The sequence below is a fragment of the Chionomys nivalis genome, chromosome 19 (genome assembly GCF_950005125.1).
Source record: "Chionomys nivalis chromosome 19, mChiNiv1.1, whole genome shotgun sequence".
Taxonomy (NCBI): Eukaryota; Metazoa; Chordata; class Mammalia; order Rodentia; family Cricetidae; genus Chionomys; species Chionomys nivalis.
In genome coordinates, this window is record NC_080104.1 from 22,238,024 (window position 1) to 22,262,739 (window position 24,716).

Consider the following 24,716-nt stretch of genomic DNA (forward strand, 5'->3'; position numbering starts at 1 on the left):
ATGCCTGTGTTTGTTAGATCACAGCTGCCTGAAATGCCAGCTCCAGGGGATCAGATGGTCTCTACAGGCATCTTCTGGTCTCTACAGGAATCTTCAGTCATGTGAAAAATCCAACACAATACACATAATTTTAAAAAAGAAAACTATGGAAAAGCTTAAGGGTTTTCAACTTCAGGGTACAGTTTGATCCAGACCAGATAGTGAAATTCCATCCTGATTTCTGTGAGACCTTAATGCCACATTGGGAAATACAATTAATGACAGATAAGTTGGATGGAAGAGACAAAAGTATCTTTAAAGGTTGTGTGTAGCTTTTTTCTCCTCAGGTTTACTTTTTTTTTTTTTTGGTCTTAATAAAGCTGTTACCTTGTTCTTCACTATTTAAAATAAACAGCCAGCCTGGAAAGAAGTCTTGTCACTCATGAGCAAGCTTAGTTCCCCTCGATTCTTTTATCTTTTATTTAAAGGCCTGTTCACTGTTTTCTTATTTTAGTTGTAGAGATTCCTTCAAAGTGCGCTAGGGAGGGGCAAACATAAAGGGGAGTTCTCTAAAACCCTTTGCAGGATTTCTGAAACACTTACAGGGATAAGAAAATCTGTCCACTCCCTCTCTTTTTTTCTTGCAGATCACAAATACTTGAATAGAAATTCCTTTTGGGAAATGCCTTTCTCTCTGCAGATCTAAGGATGGCTTGTTTCCCATAATTTCAGGCCATTAGGATGCTCCCCAAAGGTACAATCCTCTTTTTACATAAACTTCAACTAGCTTAAAGAAATAAGCAGGGCTCAGGCCATTCATAGCTCTATTCTGAACCTTAGGGATTGGGGATTTGGGCAGAGAGTAAACCTTGTGGATAGCACCACGCAAGAAACAGATGTCCCGTTCTGGGAGAGAGAGGAACCTCTGATGAGTGGACCAGAGAAGAACGCTATAAAAAGAGAGCATTTGCTTAATCAAAGTCCAACCAGAGGCTCTCCAGTGAGCTGGGAGAGACTGAAGTAAAAGAGACCTTATTGAAACTAGAAACAAGTAAGGGCTGGGGAGATGGGTCAGTGGGTAGTGTTTTGGCCTCACAAGCCTGCCGGCCAGAGGTTGAATCCTGGAACTCATGGAACAGAGAAGCAGACCTGGCAGTTACCTATAATCTCAGCCCTAGGGGAAGATCCCCCAACACAAGCTGGCTAGCTAGATGAGCTGGGATTGGCTAGCTCCTGGTTCACCGAGAGACTATGTCTCCTTAAATGAAGTGGCGCGCTAGGAAAGAAGACACTCACTGTCAATTTTCAGCCTCTGCAGGGTCATGCACTCCATCCCCCACCACATGCAAACATGCACATACACACACACACACACACACTAAAATAAAATAAAAACAGCAATACTACTTGTTCTATAATTAAATAAAAATTTAGCGAGGTAAAAACATTGTCTGTCTTCCAAGATGGAGCCAGAAGTGGGTCATCCTATGCTTGGGGGGACAGGCCATGGGGCCTGCTGTTCTTTCTCCAGAGGTGCTCAGGTTCACGACGAAGCCTGTGCAATTGTGACAGTGGCGTGGGTACACGATCTCTCTAGGTCTGTGATCCTACTAATTCTCTTGCTTTGTTGTTCATGAAAAATAATGTGTTTGTACTCCCGTGGATGTGTATGTTCAGTTCGACACTATTAACATCGGAGATTGAGAGCAAACAAGTAAAAGCGTTAAGGTTCCTGCTTATCAAAATGCCCAGCAGCAATGATGCCTGGGACAGGCACCCGGGTCTGTATCTTCGTCCTCTCGTCTAGTGAATAATGTTGGGTTTAGTCTAACTTCGTGCATGGCTGTGAGAACGGTACGCTGCCTGACAGGCAGCTCTTTGCTGGGCCCAGGGGCCACTAAAAGCCTCTTCTGTGCCCTTGTAACAGTTCTAAAAGCCTCTACTGTGCCCTATAGTTGCTCTAAAAGCTCCCACTGTATTCCTATAGGCATGGACAAGAGGAGAAAACAGACAATGAAGTATTACCAGGAGAATAAGGGTGCCAAGGAGTGAATTTTGTGTCAGACCTGTTATCTTTGCCTGCCTCACCTGATTCCCCCAGTAACTGTAAGGGAACTGTTTTCATCCTGTTTTATACATAAGGCAGTCAAACAAAGGGAGGCTAATTACCCTGCTCAGGTTCATACAACTGATAAGCCAGGAGAAGCGGGTCTAAATCTAGGTTGTCTAGGCAGCAGGGCTCCAGTGAGTTGCTGCACCCCTGCCTCCTGATAGGCAGCTCTTTGCTGGGCCCAGGGGCCACTAAAAGCCTCTTCTGTGCCCTTGTAACAGTTCTAAAAGCCTCTACTGTGCCCTATAGTTGCTCTAAAAGCGCCCACTGTATTCCTATAGCAGCGGGCTGCATTTTTCTGGTGAAACTCCCCACATCCTGATTTTTTTTTCCCTTGTAGCAAGGCTTTCCCCATTCAATCCCTCCTTCAGTGTAACCTTGTTAGCTCTGAGGGCACACCCCTGGTTGGGCCCCGGCTTACAGGCTGCCTCTCCCCACCCCTTTCCTTTGCTTCAGTTTAAAGAGTTGTTAGACATTGTCCCTGACTCACTCTTTGCTTTTAGCCCTGAGAGGGGCAAGAAGGACCAAGATTGGGGCCCAAACTCAAGAGCCTTAGAAAGAAGGAGAAGGGGCCTTAGGGGGGGTAGTGACTCCCCAACAACCCCTTCTTCTTAGTGACTATTATAAACCAAAGAGAACCTCCTGGAAAGATGAAGACCCGCTGGTAAGCCCAGAACTCTGGAGGGAGGTGGGTGAGGCTTTTTGCAGTAGTGATAATGTAAAGGGAGGTGAGAGACAGCGAGAACCAAGGGGCCATCAGAGGTAAAGACAGATGGGAAAATATAGCAAGTGAGTAAGCACTTGAGATAGGAAAAAAGGGGCAGATATGGGAAGAGAGAGGCAGGAAACAGAGATAAAAGAAAGCAGAGACAAGAAGTAGTACAGTAAGTGAGATAGGGAGACACAGAGAATGTGTGATTGGGACGGCAGGAGTCAGAAATGCCTTTATCTGCAAAATTTCTTAGTCAACTTTCAAAATGGAAATGAAGGCAGTGTTAAGCCTTAGGATTTGGTTGCTTCCATCAGTCAGGTTTGGCAAGTTTAAAACATGAAAGTAGTTCCCATCTGAAGGAATTCCTGTTTGGGTCATTTCTTGTTTTCTCCTCTTCAGGAAGATTCCAGTTTTCTTCTTTGCATGCAGTTTTCTGGGACCCTGGGTATCTGCAACTCCAAAGCGTCGTCCAAGTAAGAGCCATGGTTTATGGAGTTTGAAGTAGATCTTGCTACTGGAAGCAGGCAGGGCTGCGATGGCCCTGGGCTGTGATGGTGTGGGGCTGTGGTTGGGTGAAGACTGGTTATGCCTCTGCAGTCCTTCACATCTTCCCTCCTTGTTCTGCACTGACGGGTTGTCCTGTACAATGTTGAGCCTGGAAAGGGAGTCCACACTGAGCTCAGTAAGCAGGTAGAACAGCTATGCCTTTTCTAGAGCCTAGCATGGTACCTCTTTAGACAGTGAATGGTACATGTTGAGTGAATGCTGGGGTGGATGGATGGGTAGGTGGAAGGATTTCCTCAAAACACTGGGGTCAGGAGGAGAAGAAGCAAATATTTGATGTACTTTTCTGGGTAGGACAAAGCTTAGGTTTGTATTGAAACATTTTGCTGCTTTTGCCTTTTTTTGGGGGGGGGGTTATTGTTGTTGTTAGTGGTAGGGTGTGTGTGTGTATGTGTGTGTGTGTGTGTGTGTGTATGTGTGTGAAGTCTAAGACATCTTTTACCAGATAAGTCTTATCAATGCAGGAGGGGGCATTGCAGTTATAAAAACTCATCTTTGATGGTGATGATTCCCCAAGAACTTCACTTGTCTGGGAGTTCCATTGAGCTGTCTCAAGGCTGACTCTGTCATGTCATTGTATGTTTAGAATCGGTGGTATTTAAGCAATATTTCTAGGCTAAACCACCAGAAATTTTCCAGACAGGCTTTTGACCTGTGCCATCCAGGACACTGCACCTCTGGTTCTACACGGAACAAATCCCCAACTTTTCCAGGCAGGAACATTTTTCCATCATAAATTATTATCCCTTCAGGAGAAGCTAAAGGTGAATGAATTCTAATCACTGAGGCATTGAGTTAAAGCGAAATACATGGATTATAAGCAAAGGTGTATAACATTGAATTTTAAGCAGTTTCTTGGTTACTAATATTAGTAAATATTAAGTTAATTAATTAGCATCTCGTAGTGGATGGATTGGATGACATGGCACTACTTTTGCAGGGGTTCCTGCCAGTCCCAGTGGTGGAACTGAACTGTGTCCCAAGATCAGGATTGGCCAAGATGACTTGCCAGGCAAGTAGCCCTGTATCATACTGGAAATTCAAGCTTTCCAAATATAATCTACTTGGGGAGGAGACATGACCAGTCTCATTTCCAACTTTCTTTTCTTATCTCTTTCTATAGGGTTTGATCTGATTTCTCAGTTCCAAGTCGAGAGAGCTGCATCCCGAAGAATGGTCCAGAGGGTGGTGGGGTCCACAGCACTACAAGTGGCTTACAAGTTTGGGAGTGATGTAGACTTCAGGATCTCAACAAGGTAACCCATCAGAAAGGGCTCTAATGAGCCTCCTTAAAGGCATTTGGAAATGCTTACAGCAATGCAATGTTAGAGGACTTTTTACTTCTCAGTAGTTCTTGGATTATTTTAAGACGAAGGGCGAGCTTGGGGTACAACTCAGTGGTAGAACACTTACCTGGCTTTCATTAGCTAGTGGGTTAAATCACCAGAAACTCCTAAAGAAGAAAGAAAGCCAAAGGAATGTGTTCCCCTATCAATCATTAGCACCTGAATGCCGCTCTTCATGTTAGGTTGGTAATTTACTTTCCATTCCAGGAATGAAAACATCCCTGAGACCATTAGACATCAATTCGGGATATGTTCTTAGTATTTTGCTTTCTGTTTTTCTGTAATTTGTCTGGTCCTGACTGAAAGGACCCTCTGTGAAAAGCACCAGAAGTGAGGCATAAATTTAACCAGGAGCCGCAGTGTGGTTTGAAGGCTCACAGTGGAGCTGTTCAAGAGTCCCAGTGCTGAAACAGAAACACACACACACACACACACACACACACACACACACACACACACACACAAACGGGAAATAATTATAACAGAAAAAGTGTTGGAGATATACATACAGCTTTCATTTTACGGCTATCCTTTCTTGGAATTAATCTGTAAATTCTTTATCGCTGAGGTTCTTTGGTATATGTAAATTGAATGAGTTGTGTCATTGTAATGGTGCCCTTCTCTGATCTAGATTTTATATTATCAGCATATCTTATGATCAATAAGATTACTATATGGTTTTGGAATCATTATTATTTACATATATTTATTGTACAAGCTAATGGTTTGACCACAAAACTTTCATACATGTGAATCGTGTACTCCGCTGGTGTCCTGCTCCCAGTTCCCTCTCATTTCTCCTGAAATAGTCTTCATGTGCTTTCACAGTATAGATGTATATTTATTATTATTGCATATAGTGTTTGAATGCATTGCAAAAATAGAACTAAGATTCCTGTGGTTGATTAAAAATATGATTTTAATGGACACTAAGTTGTATAGGAAAATAGTAATTAACTACAACAATGAAAGGATATTCTAGAAAATTTTTGTATAAAGTTCAAATATTTTTCAAGTTAGAAGAATCTGTCATAAGAGGAAAGAAGGTAGAAATTCACATTTTAAGCAATATGTGTAATACAAGAATGGTCCATGTATTTACTAATATTACTCTCAACTACTTTATAACATTGTGGCAAAAGGACATTATCCCTGTTGTTTAATGCAGGAGGAAATTGAATCCTCAAAGTTTAGTCAAAATGAGTTGAAGGTTTGGTGCCAGCTGGGGGTGTTGAGATCCAGGCAGCATGGTTTCAGAGGCAGTGCTTCTAACAACTGCTTCATGCTGAGCCTGGGCATGCGTGAAGATTAAAGGTATTGCTCTAGTTTTGTTTCTATTGCTGCATTAAAGCACTATTAACAAAAGCAACTTATGGGAGGAAAGCATTTATTTGTAGCTCCATCATTGAGGAAAATCAGGACAGGAACTCAAGAAAGAACGCCAAGCAGAAACCATAGAGGAATGCTGCTTCCTGCCTCATGGGCTCCTGTGTAGTGAGCTTATACAGCTCAGGGCCACCTGCCCAAGGAATGGTGCCCCCTGAGGTGGGCAGTTCTCTCCTGCATCAGTCAACAAGACAATTTCCCATAGTCATTGCCCAGGGACTGTCTGAACTGGGCAATCCCTCAGTTGAGGCTCCCTTCTCAGGAGACTCTAGGCTGTATCAAGTTGGCACTTAAGCTAACTAGAGAGTGGCGACTCTGCCTTTATTTATTTATTTATTTATTTATTTAATTGCCTATATATTATTTTCATCTAATGAAATACTAGCTGGGTTCCAAAATAAACTTCAAAATCGTTGTTTCTCTTATAATAAAATAATGGCATGACACAGAACCCTGATCTAATTTTCCCTTCCATGACTTGAACACAATCTGGGCTGCCATTAAGCTTACTTCAGAGACCGTTCAACTTGGGGTCGCACAGTTCTCTACGTCCTGCTCATTTTTCTCTATTGTTTTTCTCTGAGCGCCGAGAGCCTTCAATAAGTAATGCACACAGGTGACAATCATGACTAAAGGCTCACAATCACTATGCTTACTTAGAGATGATGAAGGAAAGAAAGAAGGAAGCAGGAAGGACAACATAAAAAGGGAGGTGAGCCAGAGTGCCAGGCTGTTGTGCAGTTCCAGGGGTATAATAAAGTCTGTTCTCTATTTTCTTGGAGAAAGATTAATTTCTATCTTGTAGCTCACATTTTATTATGAGATTCCATGCATGTTTTCATACACTATTCCCAATTATTCCCCTCTTCCACTGCCATCGCCATGCTTCTTGTCCTCAAGCCTAATTGGTTTGGAGCAAACTATTTAAGCCTCAGTTTTATCAGCTAAAAATTAGAGCTAGAAGGGATGACTATGTCATATGATTACTATAGAAAGCAAATATTAATAACTGTAGAGTGCATGGACACTCTTACCAGAGAGCCTGAGAGGACCAGCAGAGGAAATTGCATGTAGGGTAAACCTTCTCCTCAATGGATTTTTTTTCCTTTTTACTCGTTTTAAATTTTTTATTTTTGAAGAGGACTTTATATGAATATTGAATTTATATCATTTTCCTCTTTTCCCACCCACTCATCCTGTGTCTCCTCTGCCCCCTCTCAAATTTCTGGCCTCTTAGTCTTTGTTATGTACACACACACACACACACACACACACACACACACACACCCTAGATGTATAAATACAACCAGCTCAGCCCATTTAATGTTATTTGCATATGTGTTTTTAGGGCTTGCCAATTGGTATTAGATAGAGGACTCACCCCTGAAGAAGATTGGTTCTTCCTCTCTTTTAGTCATTAACTGTATGTAGCTCATCATCTGTGCACGAGACCTTGTGAAATAGTTCCCCTATTCATGTTGGCACGTCAATTGGTGCTGTCACTATTCTGGTCTTGTTTAGGCAACAATATTGCTGAGATTTCATGGGTGCGGCTTTCTTGTCATGTTGTATAGAAGACACTATCTCTCAGCAGTTATCCTGGTCCTCTGTCTCTGAGACTCTTCCCAGCCCCTTTCTGTGATGATTGCTGAACCTTATATGTAGGAGTTGTGTGTAGATGTACCAGTTTTGTGAACCCCACAGAGAGTTCTTTGCATTTTGACTAGTTGTAAATTTCTGTAACTCTCTGCTTCAAAAAGATGATTGTTTGATGAGGAATGAGAGCTACACTTCTGTGTATGTGAACAGAAGGATGTGTATTTTGAATGGAGTTAGAAACTGCACGGGTTTAGGAAAGTGCCATTTGTCAGTTCTCCTACAGGGTCGATGACCTCCCCAGTCACAGGTGGTTGGCTAGATCTGCAGTATCAGGCATGAATTCCTTCACATTAAGCAGGCCTTAAAGCCAATTAGATGGCAACTGGTTGTCCCCAAGATATGGTGCCACTATTGCACTTTTGAAATCCTTTGTCATGCTGGTCACTGTTGTGGACTGTAGGCATCACAGCTGTGAAGGTCTGCTGACTGCTTTTCTCCCTAGGCACCTTGCATAGGGCTTTTCCTCAGGGAGAAAGATTTCAGGTCAGACCCAGTTCAAGTCCTCCAGGTTCTGTGTCTAAAGTATGTGGTATCTTCAGCAATAAAGTCTTGCCTTCAAATTCTTGGAGGAAACCAAGAGCAGTGGCAATACTTACATTGTCTGAAGAGTCTCTTGACTTCCGGGGTTTCTCATGCCTAGTACGGCTTTTTGTTAAGTAGTTTGTGGTTCTTAGGGTGATCAGTATTGATTGTCACCACACGACATAACTTTATTTAGACTACATATATATGTACTTTAAAAACACTATATGTAAACATACATATAGTATACATATAAAATACATAGGTATACTGTATGTATTTTTAAGTAAAAATAATCCAGTGTGATTCTATGGCTTTTTCAAATATCCCGAGTGTGTTTTATCCCTGCCCATTATTCCCTTTCCACTCCTCTCCCACGCTATCCCCTCTGTTTCCCACTGTCCCCCCTTCATTTCACCTGTATTATATGCTATTTCCTTCTCTCACGAGACCCTTCTCACCCCTCCACCACCACCACAGTCCCTTCCTACTTCCTGCTGATATTCAAGGTTATATACACACATCTAGAGATTCAGAGCCAGGAATGGCAAATAAGAGAACATGAGACACTAGATTTTCTGGGTCTGGGTCACCCCATTCATACATAATATTTTCTAGTTTCATAATTTACCTGAAAACTTCATTTTTTTCTCAAGCAATTGAATACCGATCTATCACCTGGCCCAGATGTACCACGTCTCCATGTCTTTCTGGGGACAGGCACTTGCTCAGCTGTGCTCGTTGCCACGCTACTCACAGTAGCCAGGGAATGGAAACTGCCATTGGTTTGGAAATGTCCTCCAACTGATGAATGCATAATGAAAATGGGGTCCATATCCACCATGGAATCTCATTCCTTCTTTTTAAATTACTCATGCAAAATCTAGATGACAAAGGAGGGGATTAGAATCATTCTCAGGGAGCAGAAATGCTTTTTTTCCCCCCAGAGAATATTCTGAGACAGTGAAAAAACATTCATAGGATGTTTCTTCCTGGGAGAGAAATGTATCACACAAAGCGATGCTAGACAGTCACAATTTTTACTTATTTGTCTTTATAATTACTGAAGAATCAAGAGACATGATTCTGCTTCCTTTTATTCTTTATTTTAGGCACAATAGCTTTCCATTCTTAACTGTTATTTACAGCCTAGTCTGCTTGTTTTCTTTTGCAGCACAGACCTTTGTATTTGTATTAAGGTTATAAACAAATATTTCAAGGTTCAAAAACTTTTGAATCTTTTATTTGAACCCACATGGTTCTCCATTTAAGGAACTTCGTGAAGATTGGAATACAATAAATCATTTATAGACGTAACTTCTTTTAAATTATGTATGCTGTTGGGTTTACTTATTGATAGGCATAGCATATTTTCAAGAACAGAATCTCAGGTGTTTAAAAATACATTAGGCAGCCTGTTCTGTATATTAGGTTTCAGAGACATTTAACAGTCTTCGGCACACACAAATATGTATATTTTATTTATATGAATAATGAGGCAAATTTTCTTTATTAACCTCTTAACATATCAGTATATGCTAACGGATTATTAACACGTTAGTCATAGTTACACTTGTTTACATAACCATTTGCTCTTCATGTGTCGAGGGAGGTGACACACACATGTGAACACACTTGGTATGCCAGTGCATCTAAGAATCAAGCATTCTGTGAGTGTTCCAAAGGAGGATATCTATGAATGAAGAACTTTGGGGTTTTTCTTAGAGATTATTTTGGAATAGGTATAGTTCCAAAAAATAAGGAATCAAAGGAAGTGTGGCAAACCAATTGAGAAAAATTATATTTAAAACAAGTATCTGATCTTGGCCATCCTGTTTGGAGTGGATGGGGGCGGGGTGGGTGGAAGGTGGGGGGAAGTGAGAGGTGGAGAGGGAGAAAGAATTGGGATTGCTATGTAAAATGAGAAAAGACTGTTTTAAAAAATAAACTGAAAAAAAAAAACCAAAACAAAAGGAAAAGAAAAAAAGTATTTGGAGTGATGTGGTAGTTATTTTATTCTGGAAAAAATAGGACTTTAGATAGTTCTTTTGTCTTTCTCATCTGTATTCTAAAGTGTTTTTTTAAAGCACTTGCTAAAAACTTATGAATACTTTTACAAAAGTGTGTGCGCGTGTGCGCACGTGTGTTCATGTGTGCTTGCATGTACACCTGCACACACACACTATGCTTCAATTCAACAAATGTCATACACATGAAATCAATACCCACTGTCATATTTTTTCTTGCTTTTCTTCCCTTCATCCTTTGTAAGAAGGAGCTAAGGACATAAGTTTGACCTTCAGGAAGGTTGTTTGGAACTCTCTGTCTTAGTGAGTAATTGTTTCCAATTTTCCCATTAGTAAACACACTTCACATTTAGTTTTCCTAGCGTTTCTTTCTTGTTGAGAAATTTTCTTATACAAAGAAGAAGATGCAACGTAATAACTTTGAAGACTTTGAAAGCTGACTTTAGTACTTAAAACCCCACAGAACTTGCTTCAACAGAAGATTTGTAGATAAGGGTAGATAGATAGGTGGCAGATAAGGGTGGTCTTAGGGATGCTGCTGGCTTTAGCTTCCATTTAAAGCAGTGAGGAAAGTAACTGTGCTGTAATTTTAGGAGGTAGACTGAGAAAGGATGGAGCTGGAGGGGAGAAGGAAGTGCTGGTTGCTCACTGCCCATTACTTCTCAGTCACCAACAGATAGCTGCCGCTTCACTATCATCCTTGAAATCCCTAGAAATGCCATCCTTAGGGTGAAGAAGCCTTTAGAGATGCTGGGTGGTTGGTTACTAATTCTCAAAATGTGGGTCTAGAAGGCAAATTTTGAGAATAGCCTGGCAATTATAAAAATACCAAATAATTTTAATGTGTGTAAAAATTAAAATCCAGTTGAATTAGATGGTTTTTATAAGTTAGTAGATTTGATTTAGACTTTAAATGATCACCCTCCCTCACTTTTGAAAGAAATGTTGCCCTGAACATTGCAAAAAAAAAAATGTGGTTTTGGGTGGGGTGGCATTGCTAAATGGTGGCTCTTTGGGTAGAATAAATAATAATATCATTGAGAGCCTTCACTAGCTATGAGAGAGGGGGTTCTTAAAACTGTGTATTTTAAGGTGGAGCATTGATGTGCATGGATGATTGAACTATGAGGGTCTGTATAAGATGTCATCAGAGAACAAATGCTGCATTGTTTTCCTACACTCTAACCCTTCTGCAGGGCTAGAGTCTAAAATAACACAAACACCAGAAATAGTAAATATGTATAAGCACAGAAAACAAGGTTTATATTTATTATTTTCAAATTTTGCTCAGGCATTTGTACCCCAGTGGACTGCCTGAAGAATATTCCTTCTTAACCACTTTCCGGATGACTGGAAGCACACTTGAAAGGAACTGGAACATTTGGCAGATCCAGGATTCCTCAGGGAAGGAGCAAGTTGGCGTGAAGATAAACGGCCAAACAAAGTCTGTCTCGTTTTCCTATAAAGGATTGGATGGAAGTCTCCAGTCGGCAGACTTTTCACGTTTGCCGTCCTTGTTCGACTCCCAGTGGCATAAGATCATGATCGGCGTGGAAAGGACCAGCGCGACTCTTTTCCTTGACTGCGTCAGGATTGAGTCCTTACCCATAAAGCCAAGAGGCCAGATTGAGACCGATGGCTTCGCTGTGCTGGGGAAGCTTGCAGACAATCCTCGGGTTTCTGTTCCTGTGAGTATGAAATCACAAAGTTCCACCACTAATTCTAGCTGAAGACAAACCCAGGTGGCTAAGCTCAGCACCCAAACATCTTGGATCATTAGCTACGGGGCATACAGTGAACAGTTATTCACTTTGTAAAGTTTATTAAATAGATCCCACCACTCATTCAGAAAGCATTCACCGCCAGCTTTGAGTGCCATGTGCAGTACTGACTTTTAGTGAAGCAGATAATCTTAAAGGAGGTTACGGTCTACTTGGAATTAAGGTGTTAGACACTCACTCGGAGCATCCATAGCCTTTGAGACCACTTACGAGGAGACCCACATTAGTGCAGAACATACCATGTATGTATAATGAATTAGAGGGAAATGGGAAACGGGGAGCAGTTGGAAATTTTAATTAAAAAAGAATAAATAAAAAAATATAAAAAAAAAATAATAAAAATAAAAAATTAAAAAAAAAGAATTTTTGACGTAAAATTAGAGATCAATCATGAATCCAGTTAGTCAGGGAGTTTATCATTTTTGAAATCAATAAATTTTGAAAGGGACGGATTTGGATCAGCAAAAGAAGGGAAGAGAGCAGTAAGGATGACTGAGGGAAAACAATTCAAGAAATCTAGGATTCACTCAAAAGTCTAGAGACGAATTCATTTGAGTAACATGTATGTATGGAAATGGAGTGTTTGTGGGACATAAGTGAAGACTAGTGAATGCGGATGGTAAGATGTGAAGTAGGGAAATCATATGATGTTTGATAAGCCATATTCTATAGAGGGCATGAGATGTATTTACTTAGAACTAGACTTTGTGTAATAAGACATCCGAGGGCATTGAATTCCCTGGTGCTAGAGTTACAGATGTTGTGAATAACCGATGTGAGTGCTGGGAGATGAATTCTGGTCCTCGGCAAAAGACAGTGCAGGTTTTTAACTACTGAACCATCCCTCTTACCTGAAGTAAAGAATTTTAAACTCTGTTCATTGTTTTGCTGTAGAAATCCATTGTGATGGAAGTAAGAAAGTGACATCACAATTGTATCAGCTAGCACCTTCTAGCTCTATCATTTTGAACACTGAGTAGCAATTCTTTCATAGCATTTTGACAGTAATTTAGAAATACAACCTTAGAGGGCAAGGATTCTTTTGGGGAAACAGAAGAGGATAAAATTCAATATAAATAAACTGTTGATGCTAATACAGCTCTCCTACTGTATGGAGCTGTTGTATTCTAGTCACAAAGTCTATGTCACAGAGAGAGCAAGGGTGACACAGTAGTTTTGAATTGTTTCTGCGCACTTCTCTGGGAAAAAAGAGGCTTTCGGGGATCTCAGTAATGGAATTGTTCAAATGACTTGTTTTTACAGGAAGAGCGGTGATGAGTGTGAAGGCTGGTGTGAAATTTCTATATTCTGTGATAGACAGGGAGCAATTTGGAGCTGCCACATTGCTGGTCTGGCTCGTAGACTCTTGAGGAAGTATTTCTTCATCTCATGAGCCATCACGCTTCAAGCGGCTGGGTTAGAAAGCTGATGCGGGCACTGTTGTGAAATGCTCAAATTCTGTGTAGCAGGAACTCTGAAACGACCCTGGAGTGTTTTTCAAACAACATGGCCTCTGCGACGCTAGTGCCATTTCCGGACCCAGGCTAGGGAGTGAAGGTCTAACCACCTTCTCAAGGTGCTGAGTATCAGTTGCTTAAAAAATGGATTTGTTGCTCCAAATCCACAGAGAAACCCTGTCTCGAAAAACCAAAAAAAAAAAAAAAAAAAAAAAAAGGATTTGTTGACCTTAAAAACACTCTAAAATCTTATAATTCTGGTTTCTGGATACTATTAAAGATGCCTTTCAATTGTTTTATTTCCAGTGTGGCAAAGTCTCAGTATTACTTTGCTATGCTATACATTCTTTGGCTAGTTATAGATTTTCTGAAAAACCTAGTCTCACACCGCAGTGCATAGAAGTTTATGTTGTCATCTTCCGTTTTCTTCCTCACTTGTAGGAATGCAGCCAATACTACAGCATCTGAGTGTTACACGGTGCTTCTGGGATAGTAAGGAGCTTTTCTAGGTCATCATGCTGACACCAGTGTTAAAATGATTTGGCTGGTATAGGCACATGTAGTCTTTCCTTTTCAGAATGAATTCTGAATCCTTGACCCCTTCCTGGAAACAAAAAAGATCTGAGCCCAAATCCCTACTAAAGTTCAGTATTAAGTGTGTTGGTGGTATGGTAACATTGATACTTAGATGGAAACTATAGGCTAACAAACTCTGCTTCCATCAAAGACATCAAAATGACATTATCATACTCAAACTTTTCCCTAATGTAGCCTTTTTTCCTTTCCTCCAGCTCCTTATCTACTTTCCTCTTACCCGAAACTTCTTCCTCTTTTTTTCTCTTCCTCCTTCTAAGGAGAAAAGTGTACAAGAGTAGTCCATTTTCCTTGAAGAAATCATTTTTGTGTCTCTAATATAACAATTAGATGTTTTCAAAATCCTGTTTTTCTAACTTTCTGATCTTTAGAATAATTTTATAAGATAACCCAAGGTCTCCTTATTAAAGGAGATGGAGTCCGAGAGAATCCTGGAGAGGAGAAAAAACTGTATTTGACATGGATGGATTCTCACTTGGAAACTCATATATACCAATTTATTCCTTTCCAAACGTCTAAAGACTTTTTATACTACCCCTCATGGTTTAGAACTAAAGCAGTTGAGCATAAGTCTTCAAAATCCAAGTGCCCATGAGTTGGCCTAGACCTTGTTTTTACCTTATAGCCTGTCATCTTGGACTTTGCATCAATTTTCCTAAAGGTGGAAGTCCTTGGGAATTATTGAAGACCGCCACCAACTAGCTACTTACTTTAAGGTCTTAAAGGGTGATGGCTAGTGATATGCATCTATCTCGAGAAGCAGAAAACTCGTAATAGCAGGTCACCTGTTTCTCAGTTTGGGACAGCAAATATCAGTGTCACTTTCTAAGGATTTTCTCAAGTTAAAAATAACATGAAATAGCTTGAAAACAGAAAAAACATCTACATTTTTTAATATTTTCTGAATACGATTGGATTATTTCTAATCTTCAACATGTTCTGTTGGTTGAATATTTGTTTCAGGGTCAACCCTTGCTTTTCTTTTGTAAATAAACCAAAAGCAAGATATCCTCTCCACAGGCATTATTGGCTATCAAAGGTAGGTATAAGAACTGCATAATAAAAATGGAAACTAGACATTTGATGGATCACTAATGCTGTAAGACTCGCTTATGTTGTAGCTGTTTGTGACTTTCCCCATCCATCCTATCTCGTGTTCCTTCTCTTTTTCTAAATTGGAAAAAGAAAACAATTTCAAGAAGCTTTCATGAACATTCCTGTGGGCTACAATTCAAACACATTCTCAGCATTTATAGTTATTTAGTGGGCTCAGAGAATTTTGTATTTTTCCCTTTGCATATCTGTAAGTTTGTTATTTTTGATTTTAAAGCAATAAATTCCTCATTTCCTATTCTCCCCCGTGCCTGTAGTTTAGGATGGTGCCATTTATCCTACCGCAAAGCGTGGTTCCCTGGCAGATTACCATGAAAACATGTTACTTTATGACAGGTTCTTTATTGTTTGTTGTCAACATGATTGCCTGGGAGAGTTATTTGGTACAGCTCTATTAGAAAACAAAGTTAGCCTTTCTCCGTTTCCAGGGATGCACTGCATTGGGAGTTTGGTCTTGTTTGAGGGAGGATAAAAGTTTATGTGGATTTCCCCATATATAACTCAAATCATTCTTCTCTTTACCTGTGCATATTCCCAATAAATCACCATAGAACATGACAGATTTGATGCTATGTGAAGTGTATCTCGGAGGCCTTGCTGTAATTTTTTTCCTTCAGATTTAGAGAAAAATGCCTGAGTAGGAGAAACCATTGCAAGAGGAGCTCTCTATCTTCTTTACTCTGTAGCACTGGGTCACTTTACATGCAAATGTGAAAACAGTGCAAGGTTCATGAACAATAACCTGGGAAATGATGTTTGATGTTGTAATCTGCATTTATGGCATTTGAGAAATATAGGAAGCTATGGTTTTAGTGATGTAAGCAATGTACAATCCTTGTGTTCTGTATTAATATTTCTTTAAATTTTTTTTTCAAGACAAGGTTTCTTTGTGCTTTGATGCCTGTCCTAGAACTCACTCTGAAGACCAGGCTGGCCTTGAACTCACAGAGATCTGCTTGTCTCTATCTCCCAAGTGCTGGGATTAAAGGCATGCACCACCCACGCCCGGCTGTTATTAATATTAAACAACTATTTTTAAAAAATATTTACTAAGTTACAGGGTACTTTAGGTGACTAAGAAATACAAAAGTTAACGCCTAAATGGAGGTTACATTCTAGGGAGAGGCACAAGGAGGAGCTGAATAGTTCGTAGTGTACCAGGAAATCATAAATGTTATCAGAGAAAGCGAAATGGAAGGTTGAGCTGGGACTCATTCAGAAGTAAACACTTTTGAGGTAGCTTTAAGGACCTGAGGTAATGGCCTGAAGATACCTTAGAGAGGAAAGTTGCAGGAAGAGAGGACATGAGTGACAAGGGACAAGGATGGGTGTTACCTGATATCTGAGTGCTACTTGCAAAGCAGGGAGACTAGGAGAGGAAATGAGAAACAGCCAATGAGGTTGCAGAGTCACGTCATTAAGCTTCTGAGGGAAGACTTTGAGCAGGCTGTTAGCTCTGAGCTTTTGGCGTTTACGAGCCAGGATCATATGGGAACCGAACCCTGGGAGCTGTGAACATTTATGCATTATGAAAGCCATCAAGTCAAGTCGTAAGTGTATGACTGAGGACTGACTTCTGAGGTGTCCAGGATTATTGTCACAATGAGGAAGATTTAATTTAAAAAGTGGCTGTGATAGCGAAGTGAAGTAGATCGCTGTGTCCTGAAAGTTGAGGGAAAGACTGATTCAAGGCGATTGACACAAGAATTGTTTCAGATACTGGGTAAGTCACATAAGAGGATGACTGACAGTTGCCTGTTGGTTTTAGAGACCCACGAGAGTGGTTGGATCAAACATCCGCTGGCCTGGTGGGAGTGGCAGTCAGGTTGGAAAGGATTCAAGAGGAGAGGTGTTGGAGTCCGAGTGTAGATTGAGGTGCAGATAACTGAACAGGAGCTGGACAGGCTGTGGAATTAGGAGAGGGATTTATTTCCGCTTGGCTGATACCTTAGGACGCATTGTCAATAGTGCAGTATGTAGGACTTCTTGAAGCCTATTGTAATAGCTTCCTGCCTGAATTATCAGACATGCGTGATCAATGGACTCTTCGTGAAACTCCCTTCGAATTCCACCCACTTGTTACCATATTTATCCACTGAAGAAAAAAATCTTTGATGTTCACACCCGAGTATTGAAATTCCTCAGCTTAGAATTCATAGTGTGGAAAGCCCTGATGCGTGCTCTGCTTCAGCTAATCCGGGTCCCCCTCTGCATAGTCTTTCCTACCCGTGGGCTCTGTCCTAGTCCCTCTCTCTAAAACCCCGGGTCTAGTCTTTCATCGTTGCATGGGAAAATCTCACTTGCTGTTTGGAACTATTCACATATTATGTGTTACATGATGGCTTTAGCCAGGAAGACATTTTACCATCTCATGTGCTTTAGCAGTATTGCTAAAAATATTTTTTTTCAGTACATACACATCCTTAAGTAATATTTTGTGTCTTCCATGATGTTTATATCCAAACACACAATTTAGTAAATGAATATATTCCCAGTGTGCTAACTCCAGGTAGGACATCTTCTCCTGTCATTTTTCTGCCCATATTTAATTCTATTTCCAGCACTATGTCTGAACTGCATAACTCATTTTACACACAGTTGGGGAAACTCTTGATTCTGAGGCAGTTCAAGAACTTCCTGCTCAGTGCCTAGGAAGTGTCATCTGGAGACATTTCTTGATGATGGAAGAAGGCAATATCTCAGCAAAAGTGGTACATCAAGGATAAGATCTGAACCCTCAGCGTTGACTGGACAGCTTGATGAAGGCTTGATCTTGTCAGCAAAAAGTAGCTTAGGTGCTTAGTACCAGCAAATTGTCAAAATAATTCCATTAACAAAAATCATAACTTGTACCATTCTAAGTAAGCTGGAATTGAGTTCCAATACTTAAGCTTTCTCAACAGCCCAGCAAAATAAGTAGCCATGGTTGTAACATGATTAATAAAGACTAGAGTGTTGGCATCTGGGCCCCAACGCTAACATCATTCCATTAGCTAAGCACTACCTTAGCTTCAGAAATGATGTTCTCTCAAGTCTTTTTAGAGATGAAACATTTGGATAAGGCCAAATCTGCACAGGTGTGAAGACTTTCCACTCACATTATCCCATTCTACCTGAGAGAAGGAGAATTTCCTGTTGTAAACAACGGCATTTCCTGAGGCACATTATGCTTGCCTTCATAGATTTTTAAAGAATGTTCTAGTTCTCTACTCGCATTTTCCCCTCATCTTACAGACTGGGAACTGTTTGTGCGGCGGGTGCTATCTGGCTTCCATACCCTGTCTCCTCGGTGCTTGCTTTATCCTGGGCTTTGAAATGTTGACTGAAAACCTAAGTTAAAATGTTTGTCACGTATGTTTTGTCAGGGAATATTCAAAGAGCACGAGGATCCCAGGTATGAAAATGAGAAACCAGCATTTTGGCTGCATAATGAAAGTGACTGTTACAAAAGCGCTCTGCCGATCTTCCTTCAAAATAATTAGCATGCAAATTGGAATTCATATTGCTTGCCAAAAAAATGGTTGTTGTATAGCTGATTATTAGTGCGTAGGAGGTGTTTATGTGGATACGCAGATGTGTTCGGAAACCCTTGATCACTTTGAACAGCCCAGCTTGTATTCACAGACGAAATACATTTCATTTCTCTATTTTTTTTGTGCCACAATTGCATTTTCTGCATATTTAAACAGGTGCAGCAATTTATCTAGAGCGTTTTACAATTTTAGGATGACAGCTTACAGAATGACTTCAGGTCTGGAAGAGGTAACTTTGACGAACTATCTCAACGAAGGATCTACATTCCCTGGATAGCCATCTGATCAATGTTTCTCAGGGTGATCACTTTTCAAAACTAGTATTTTATGGACCTGTAGTGCATACCGAATTTGCATGACCAATCCACACAGGCCTGAGTGAATAAAATTGTGTGGTGTAGTCTTCTATTTTGAAGATTGGGGATGAGGAATATATATTTTCGTATTATGTAGTTTGTTGGAGAAAAAGAGCAATAATTCTCTTTCCCGTGTGCTATTTTGCCATGCATGTGAATACGCAGTTGCGTATAGGCACAGCTGTTGATCTTCAGAGGTTGTTTTTGGGTGTGTTTCTATAGCGAGCATACAAACGGGAAAGTTTTGGCTCTTTAATGAAAGGTTCTTAGCTTAGCTCTGGTGGTTCTAGAAGATGATAGAATTAGATATGTACAGTTTTAATTTTTAGTTCTTGCTTCTATCCCTCTTTAATATAGATGATCAGTTGACAAATATATTGGTTACCTGTATCAAACAATATGTCACTTTATGGAGATAGTGTGCATTATTCAGAAATATTGGGAGGTGTAGGAGAAAAACTATTAATTTAATATTTGGGACATTTAGAAACCTGCCCTTTCTCAGCTATGAGAGCTGCTGCAAGTGAGCTGACTTCTTTTTCACACTCTGTCTGTGCCCAACCTGAAGTGACGTGCATTCCGCTGTCATTAAGTCAAAATTCATTTCAATTCTTCCTCTCATCTTCATTTTAAAACTATTGCAATTGAAAGTAAAACTCAAATTATTTTTTGCCCAGTAAACAAGACTAGTCTGATAAAGGTAGTGTTTGGCCGACGTGGTTTCTTTAACTCTAAGAGGCTGTGTAGCTTGGCAAGCTTTTTGAGGAATGTCTTCATTCTATTGTTAAGTCAACACAGCACAGTGCTCATTCAATCTGTAGATTTCCATTTTAACATCTGTCCTAATGGCTGCTCAGGGTTTTTATTTCATTTGACTACTGTGTTTTTCGCCTCCTCATAAGAGAGGTGCTTACCCTCAACTTGTCTTTCCCTGCATTTTTTGGAAGCGGACGACTTCTCTTTGCTTTGTCTCAGGTTTAATTTTCTACCTATTTTCTACATCCAAATCTCAACTCTGGATGTGTGTGTGTGCAGCAGTAGGGAAACAGGTATCTCATATCTTTCTAGAGCTGGGAGTTTTAGAATCCATTCGGCAGGTGGGAAAGAAAGGGAATCACGATGGGCCAAAAAGAAGGCCATGGGGTTTAGATCTGAGACCTGGCCACCTAACCAGCTGCCTAGGGCCAGTAGAACTTACTGACCAAGAAAGAAGGAGCTGATTTCGATTGCACAGCAAGGAACCTGCCTCCCCAGAAGAAAGACGGGCCAGCACGTCTTTCGACTTCTGGTGGGGTTTGCAGGTTTTCTTGTCTTTCATTTAAGACTATCTTCAGGTTTAGACCTGGCAACCCTTGCCTTACTCTGTTTCTTCCTTGTTTTAATCTTTCTCCCTTAACAGCCTACTGAGAGCATTAGAAGTTGTCAGGACTAGCTTTCAAGTCTTTAAAAGTTTATCTCTCTTCAAACACGAGTGCGCATATACAGAATTGAAATAGTTTGAACTCTCTTCCAACATAGATTTCTCCACTATTCTATGGAGGATGTTTTCTTCAGGAATAAATTTTCTTTCTTCTATCTGTTTTCTCTGTAGTCACCTCTTGCTATCTCTGTCTCTAATCTCCAAGGTGAAGTTTTAGAGATGGCAATCCTGGTTTTCAGCGTTTGCTTTGGGTATCCGTGAACCATGTTTTAATAGCATCGACTTCTAGAGGGTGTGGCCAGGACAGAAATTGTTGACCAAGGTTTTCTGTCCTGCCCAGTTCTACAGCCGTTAAGTCTTAAAGAAATACACAGAGGTCTATATTAATTATAAAACTGATTGGCCCATTAGCTCAGGTTTCTTATTAACTCTTATAACTTATATTAGCCCATTATTCTTATCTATGTTAACCATGTGGCTCGGTACCTTATTCAGCGAGGCTGTCACATCTTGCTTCCTCTGCGTCTGGGTCACGACTCCAGACTGAGCTTTCCTCTCTCCAGAATTCTCCTGTTCTAATTGCCCTGCCTCTATTTCCTGCCTATACTTCCTGGCCAATCAGCATTTTATTAAAAATAATACAAGTGATAGGGTAAAAGACCGTTGTCCCACAGCACTCAAGAATAACAGGCTAATATAAGTTATAAGAGTTAATAAGAAGCCTGAGCTAATGGGCCAATCAGTTTTATAATTAGTGTAGACCTCTGTGTGTGTCTTTGGGACTTAACGGCTGCAGGACCCGGTGGTACAGAAAACCTCAGTCAACAAGAAATGGGAAGTCAGTGCCAATGGTCTGCTTCCAGGCTAGGGCTACACTGGAGCGAATCAAAGCTAAGGACATCTCCTGCCAAGGAGCAGAGGAATTTGGAAAGGTTTCCAGACATCTCCACTAGAAATTCTGCTCAGGAAAAATCAAGAGCTGTGCTTGCTGTTCTGCTAAGGATTATAGACCATATTAAAAAACAACAATGAAACACTCCTCTTTGACCTGATCTCTCCCATCTCTCGCCAGTTTGAACTCCAGTGGATGCTGATTCATTGCGACCCACTGAGACCCAGGAGAGAAACGTGTCATGAGCTGCCAGTCAGAAGCACAGTGAGTCCTTGAACCATCTGCAAAAGCCACTTCTCCCCACCTCACCTCCTCAGCACCAGTCTCTCTAGGTCTCTCCTCCCACTTTCTCTTTCCCTAGAGTCTGCCTTGCTATACTGACTAGCTTGGAATTAAAGAAACACAGGTCCTTCTTGCAACCTGGGTGCAGAAGCGATCCCTGAACAGGCCAGTGTCTGCTACACTTGGCAGCTCAGCATCTCCAGAGGCACTGGAAGTCTGCTCCTCTGTAAGGCACAGACCCTTGGCAGGCTCCTGACACAGTCAGCAGTCACACTGAGGAGGGGTGTGCATTCAGGTCTGGGTGCAGCCGCCAGGAAAGGGTTAAAGGGGACCGTTGTCATTCTATCCCTCCTCCCAGACCTGTTAGCTCTCCTCCAATCCCCAGGACCCTCTCCAGGCCATTCATAAACAGGAGGAACCTAGGTCCCCTTAGCAGGGCACCTTTGCAACCTCTACTCCCGGTGCATTTGAATGTCCAAGTGCCACTTTACAGTGCTCAGCTGGGTCAAGGAGTCTGGAAGGCATCAGGTTGCAGAGTCCCGCCAGAGGATTAGCAGAGAGCAACCAGGATGGCCTGGACTGCCTGGGGACCTGGAGCACTTGGGTTGCCACTGCTGCTGTCAGGGCTCTTCTTCTGTGCTGCTCAAGTAAGTTGTGCAGGGGCTTGCCGCGTGCTTGCTCACTTTCTCTCCATCTTTTTGTCTACAGCCCAGCCAGACCACTGATGACGAGGTAAGCTGGGAAGGGAAAGAAAAATGAAAAATGCTGCATTTTCCAAGTGTATGGTGAGAAGGTGCAGGGCACTCTTAGGACTCTCTGGACAGCTGCCCTGCAGCCTGGAGTACCTCCAGCAAGTAGGGTCTGAGCCGGAACCTCGGGGGACCCACTGATGTGGGAAAGGGGGCCATTTCTCCCACTCGAACACTGGCACTAAAGGCACAGTACTGGAGGGCTTAAATCTGCCTCTTGTTTGTTTGTTTGTTGCTACTGTTGCTTACTTATCCTTCCCCTCAATCCCGGTCCTATTCAAGGGCAGGTTGATGGGCAAGGCAGAAATTCGGGCAAGCTTTTTCCTGCCACAGTAGGGAAACCACTAAACCTCAAGATCTTGCTAGCAGTTCAGAAATGAAGCCTGGCCGTCCTGGATCCCATTAGAACTCTAGTAACGTCTCCTGAGTCTTTCCCCACCCCACCCCTGGCAAGGGAGAGTGCAGCAGCCAGGCAGGGAGGCCAGGGGAGGTATGAGGTTTCACTTACAGAGACCCCATTGTAACCTGACTGGTCCTTGGAGTTCAGGAAAACAAAGTCTCCCTTGATGAAAGCAGCCTTCTTCTCTCTCCCTCTTCTCTCACCATGCCTTCTCCCTCTAGAAGCAGGGGGGTGGGGGAACATTCCCTAAAACAACAAATTAATACTGTTTCAGGCGCCAGTATTCCCTGCAGACCCTTCGAAACAGTAGCCTGCTTGTGACAAGGGATACACAGGGCTCTCAAAGGGAAGGGTCCTTCTGAAATTTGTGTAACTTTGGAAGCAAGGCGCAAACACCTATTGTCAGGGAGTGTCACGTGAAACGAAGTCAGGCTCCTGAATTCAGGGCTCTACCACGCCATACCTCCCAAACCTAAATCCCCCCCACCCCTCTCACCCCCACGCACGCAGCGAGCTCCCAGTCTACTGGACAAAGAAAGGCATGCAGCTGTAAAGAAACTGTTTGTCCCGGGACTGCTCCAGTCTGACCTGCTCCATTCGAGACAAAACTGACCTGCAATGATGCTATCAATGACCCCCATAGTCATTTCTTAGTTTCTGTTGGGGGAACAAGGACGCTAGATGCCCGCTTCTTCGCAATTCCCGTCTTTCTGAAGCCTTCTGAGAAGGTGGTGCCGAGTGAACTTCTCCACCCTGGACAGTGTATCTCATAGGAGGTGGAAACACACTATATTTTGGTTCTAAAACTTATCCCATTAGAGAGGCATTCTTGTCGGGGTGTGTGGGGGTTGAAGGGTGGCGAGATCTTGCTCAGTTGCTCTCGATGGTGCACAGTGTTCTCCATTAATCCCTGTGTGTTGTTTTTGGCAGAGAGGTCCTCCTGGTGAGCAGGGGCCTCCAGGGCCTCCTGGGCCTCCTGGAGTTCCGGGCATAGATGGCATTGATGTAAGTTTGTATCTCCTTTATTCTACAAGACAGATCTTTTCCATACTTCTTTGGCTTTGAATGAGTTTTTAGAAAGCACCTTGTGACCCCTTCCTGTCACTCCCAAGAAGAGATGCCAGTGAAAGTTCGGGGTTGGATACTGTAACCTGGAGATTGTTACAGAGGAGACCTAGACCTGTTGCCCCATGGGGCATGAACTTCCATCTTTAGGCCCTCACCCTGGCTTCGCTCCATAATTTTGGGGTGTGCATGCCCGAGACTGTCCCGTGGGTCCCCAGCTACTTACTCTTGCTTACCTATTGCTTTTACCCCTTTCTCTGTCTCCAGGGTGACCGAGGTCCAAAGGGTCCCGTGGGCCCTCCGGTAAGTTGATTGGCATCATGGCACCTTACTTCCTTCCTTAAGATATGTTTGTAGCCGTGTGTGTTTGAAGAATGTTAAATTTGCTTTATTTTCTTTCCCTGCCTCCCCTTCTTAGGGTCCTCCTGGAGACCCAGGCAAGCCAGGAGCGCCAGGCAAGCCAGGCACACCAGGCGCTGATGTAAGTAGAGTGTGTGTGTGTGTGTGTGTGTGTGTGTGTGTGTGTGAGAGAGAGAGAGAGAGAGAGAGAGAGAGAGAGAGAGAGAGAGAGAGAGAAATGTGTTGCTATGGCACCCTGCAAAATGTCATGGGAGGGTTCCACAGCACAGAGCTTTGGCATCTCAGAAAAATGGTGAGTTTATGGGTTCCCATCTCTAACACTCTCTATTCATCTTATGAACGCACACCTCCACTGCCTGCATAGGGAGGAAGGTGATGGCGTGTGGGTGTGGGTGCTGGTGGGTGGAGG

The 24,716-nt window shown here is 41.9% G+C and overlaps 1 protein-coding gene across 2 annotated transcripts in view; it reads left to right on the plus strand.

Moving 5' to 3' along the window:
• The first annotated feature begins 2,739 nt into the window (after nt 1–2,739).
• The window catches only part of Col9a1 (collagen type IX alpha 1 chain), an 83,543-nt gene continuing 61,566 nt past the window's right edge, over nt 2,740–24,716 (plus strand). Inside the window, exons 1-10 of one of the 2 annotated variants that reach the window (XM_057751011.1) lie at nt 2,740–2,753; nt 3,201–3,274; nt 4,306–4,377; nt 4,489–4,621; nt 11,597–11,993; nt 21,632–21,715; nt 22,442–22,465; nt 23,813–23,887; nt 24,215–24,250; nt 24,366–24,428. In XM_057751011.1, the coding sequence (XP_057606994.1) occupies nt 2,740–2,753; nt 3,201–3,274; nt 4,306–4,377; nt 4,489–4,621; nt 11,597–11,993; nt 21,632–21,715; nt 22,442–22,465; nt 23,813–23,887; nt 24,215–24,250; nt 24,366–24,428 (972 nt within the window). Of the gene's footprint in view, nt 2,754–3,200; nt 3,275–4,305; nt 4,378–4,488; nt 4,622–11,596; nt 11,994–21,631; nt 21,716–22,150; nt 22,381–22,441; nt 22,466–23,812; nt 23,888–24,214; nt 24,251–24,365; nt 24,429–24,716 lie in introns of those variants that run through there. The other variant, XM_057751012.1, reaches the window with a different exon arrangement.